The sequence below is a fragment of the Pteropus alecto genome, unplaced genomic scaffold, assembly GCF_000325575.1.
Source record: "Pteropus alecto unplaced genomic scaffold, ASM32557v1 scaffold87, whole genome shotgun sequence".
Classification (NCBI taxonomy): Eukaryota; Metazoa; Chordata; class Mammalia; order Chiroptera; family Pteropodidae; genus Pteropus; species Pteropus alecto.
This window is the reverse complement of record NW_006443225.1, coordinates 10,742,627-10,746,589: the sequence shown is the minus strand read 5'-3', so window position 1 is coordinate 10,746,589 and position 3,963 is coordinate 10,742,627. Positions and strand designations below refer to the sequence as shown.

General features: G+C 32.7%; 1 protein-coding gene across 4 annotated transcripts in view; it reads right to left on the bottom strand.

Annotated features, from left to right (window-relative positions):
• MCMDC2 (minichromosome maintenance domain containing 2) overlaps window positions 1-3,963 on the bottom strand; it is a 33,449-nt gene that overhangs the window by 14,187 nt on the left and 15,299 nt on the right. For all 4 annotated transcript variants that reach the window (XR_003043666.1, XM_006924012.3, XM_015598695.2 and 1 more), the window contains one exon: window positions 332-498. Coding sequence is in view for 3 of the 4 variants with exons in the window: in XM_006924012.3 (XP_006924074.1) it covers window positions 332-498 (167 nt within the window). In the remaining variant the exon portion in view is untranslated. The remainder of the gene's footprint in view (window positions 1-331; window positions 499-3,963) is intronic.

Here is a 3,963-nt window from a genome sequence, read left to right as displayed (position 1 = left end):
ATTATTAATTATTACTTAAAGTGATTCCTGAATAGCATGGAACTTTGTGGTGACCAATTTTTTTAAAATGCTCTTTATTGAGAACTTCCTTATACATTATTCATTAAAACCTCCCCTATTACCTATTCAAATAATAATTTCTAAGGAGCAGACATTTGCTTTGCATGACTAAAAGAAAAAATTTCAAACTGTCATTATTTAGTTCTAGAACCCAATTAAGTATAGAAATGGGTTAATACAAAACATTAAGAACAACAAAAACATTAAGATTATAATCTGTGGCTAAATTCCCTGAACAACATTCTAACAATAAAATATACATATACCTTACCATCTGACCAATTAGAGTATTGGTTTTCTGTGTATTTCTTCTTGATGATGAATCCAAATCAACAAAAGACCAAAAACTGCACTGAACTGGAAATGTCATCTGTTGATCAATATCATCCCCAAACTTCTTTCCTGAGATATATACTGTGATGCTTCTGCTTTCCATAACTAAGTCAAAAGACATTACCCATTTGTTATTTAAGTTCATTTTGGTTTAAATATCTACAAATCAATAACAAATATTAGTATATAGAATTTTACTGTCTAAAATTTAGATAGTAAAGACACAAGTATATATGATTGTTTTGCAAGATATAAATTAGAGGATCTAACACAAAAAAAAACAAGGCAAGAAAAACATTTGAATGTTTACATGTCCCATAACTTGATGAAAACCAGCAGTCCAAAGCATGTAGCCAGAATTGTGGTCAGTGTCTGGGTGGAGTAGGCAGACAGTTAGGTTGGTTGTGAAGCGTAGGCTTACAAGGGAGGCTGAAATTTAGCAATGTTCTTTACGTGGAAAAAAATAATAGAAAGCAAACTATGTGGGAGTGAAGGAGGAAAAGACTGAGAGAGAATATAAACTACAATGACTAGGAAAAATATTCAATATGTACAGAACCAAATTCATCATTTCTCCTCCTCAAATGGCTCTGTGTGCATTCCTCGCAATTAGGGGTATTACCATCAATCTACCTAAAACCCAAACAAAAAATGTGGAAATATTCTATTCTCTTTCTTTCCTTCCTTCATTTCTTATAACCATTCAATTTATGAATCCAATCCTATTACTAGGATTCTATCTCCCAAATATTTCTCAAATTAGTCTTCTCTCCATTCATAACAGTCTTTCTTTACATGTTTATATTTTTCTTGAGTCATGGGGTAAATATATATTTAACTCTATAGAAACTGCCAGAGCAGTTTGTAAAATGGTGTACTATTTTATATTCTCATTAACAATATATGAGAATTTCAGTTTCTTCACATCCTTGGCAACATTAGTGGTTTTCAATCTCTTTAATTTTTGTTATTCTGGTAGCTTGGGACAACTACATAATTTGTGCAGGTTACCATAAAATGAAAATGTGGACTTCTTATTCAAAAATAAATGGAAAAATGCTGCTAAGAGTACTACTACATAAAGCTTTTTCCTTTAAAAATGTTATTACTTATAAAATGTAATAAGGGTGACATGGGGAAATTAGAACACTCATGCATTACTTGTGAGAATGTAAAATGGTGCACCTACTTTGGAAAATTTTAGTGGTTCCTCGTCAAGATAAACACAGAATTACCCTACGATCCAGCAATTCCACTTCCAGGTAGTAAAAGGGTCAAAAATAGGGACTCAAACAGATACTTGCATATCGATGTTTATAACAGCATTATCATAATAATCAGAGGTAGAAACAGCCCAAATGTTCAACAGGTGAATAATTTTTTAAAAAGCAGTGTGTGTGTATGTGTATATGTATGTATGCATGCATGCGTGTGTGTGTGTGTGTGTGTGTGTGTGTGTGTGTGTGTGTGTGTAATGGATTATTATTCAGCCGTAAAAAGAAATGAGATTCTATGAATGTGCCAATTCTTAGAGAAAGTAGGTTACTCCAGGGGCTGGAGGTAGCGGGGAAGAGGGAGTTATTGTTTAATGGGTACAGAGTTTCTGTTTCTGTTAGAAATGATGTAAAAGTTCTGGAAACGATAGTGGCAATTGTTGCACCACATTGTAAATATACTTAATGCCACTGAATTGTACACTTACAAATGGTTAAAATGGTAAATCTTGTTATGTATATTTTATCAGAATTTTTTAAAAAAAGGAATAAAGTAATAATATATACTACAATATGGATGAACCTCAAAAACACTATGCTAAATAAAAGAAGACGGTCACAAAAGACCACATATTGTATGATTCCATTTATAAGAAATGTCCAAAATAGGCAAATCTATAGAGACAGAAAGTAGAATTGGTTTCCAGGGACTGCGAGGTAAGAGGGTTTGGGGGTTGACTGCTAATGAGTATGGAGTTTCCTTTTGGGGTGATGAATATGTTCTGAAAGTAGAGAGAAGTGATGGTTGTACACCTTTGTGAATATTCTAAAAACCAGCAAACTGTACATGTTAAGTGGTGAATTGTACAGTATGTAAACTATGTCTTAATAAAGCTGTTACCAAAAAATGTAATAAAAGTAACCATTCTAAAATTTAAAATATTGGCATGAATTCTATCATCGATTTTTATATTGTGCAATACCAATCTTAAATACAAATCTATGAATCAGATATTGAAACACTGATATTTTGTAGCTTGTCTGTGTGTGTGTATTTCTTACCAGAACAGTGGAAACGTTGCACAAAACTATTTTTATTTTACTTTTTGATATGCACACATTTCACCAACACTCTCTACTTTCAGCTTACTGATGAATAAGGAAGACTGAAAGAAAAGAAACTAAGGGTTGCCCTAACTTTCTCTTTCCTCCTATATCATCATTTTCAGTATAAGTGGTTGGTAAATACACAGAAGTAACTAAGAAAGAAAAGATATGATAGAGTTCCTTGGCTATTTGTGTTTCTTAGAATGCCACTGTCTTTCTTCTATATTAAAAGCAAGTCTGGTCTGAATGGAAAGGATGGCCTCTTGGGCCTATTCGCTCCCCCTGTTACCCAGCTGAAGATGTTTTGATATGCATAGAGTACTGAATTGCAGTGTACTCACGATGCATGGTAGTGTGGCAAGAATTGAACTGATTATAAATTATGTTACAGAAGCTACATAGTGATTGCAAATGCTGTATGAAATAAGGGCAGAAACGCATGGTGGACACATGTATGAATGTATCTCCTCTGCTCACATGCAAGCTCCACTGTCTTATTGGACTTCCTTACAAAAGTTCAAAGATAAAATTATTAAAAGTCTGAAGATGGTGACAATAGAGTTTTAACCAAGTGCCAGGCTCTTCTAAGGGGAAGAGGGCCTCTGTGCAACTATACTTGTTCTACCATCATGAAGCAGGTCCTACTAGTATGTGAGTGTCGGTATCTCATTGTGGTTATTTTCATTTCACTGATATCCAACTAATAATATTGAACATTCTTTCATGTGCTTCTTAGTCATTGTATATTTTCTCTTGCAAAGTCATTATTTAAGTCTTTTGCCCATTTTTTTGCTGGGTTGTTTTTTAAATTATTGACTTGTAGGAAATGTTTCTATGTTTTAGGTATATATTCTATGTCAGATACATGTATTGCAATTATTTTCTATTTATTTGCTTACCTATTCACTTTTTAAATGGGTCTTTTTGATGTGTCTAACTTTTTAGTTTTGAAAAAGTCCAATTTATCAGTTATTTTCTGTTTATTGCTTTCTGGGTTCTAAGAAATTTTTGTCTACCCTAACTCATAAAGATATTCTCCTATATTGTCCTCTAAAGCTTTATAGTTTTCATTTTTAAATTTATATTATGATCTATCTTTAACTATTATGTATAGTTGAGGTTTAATTTTTTTTTCCATATACATAGCAAGATGTTCCACCATCATTTGTTGAAAACACTTTCCTTTCCCGTTTACTTGCTTTGGTGCTGTGGTCAAAAATCAATGGACCGTATTAGTGTTTCTATATTT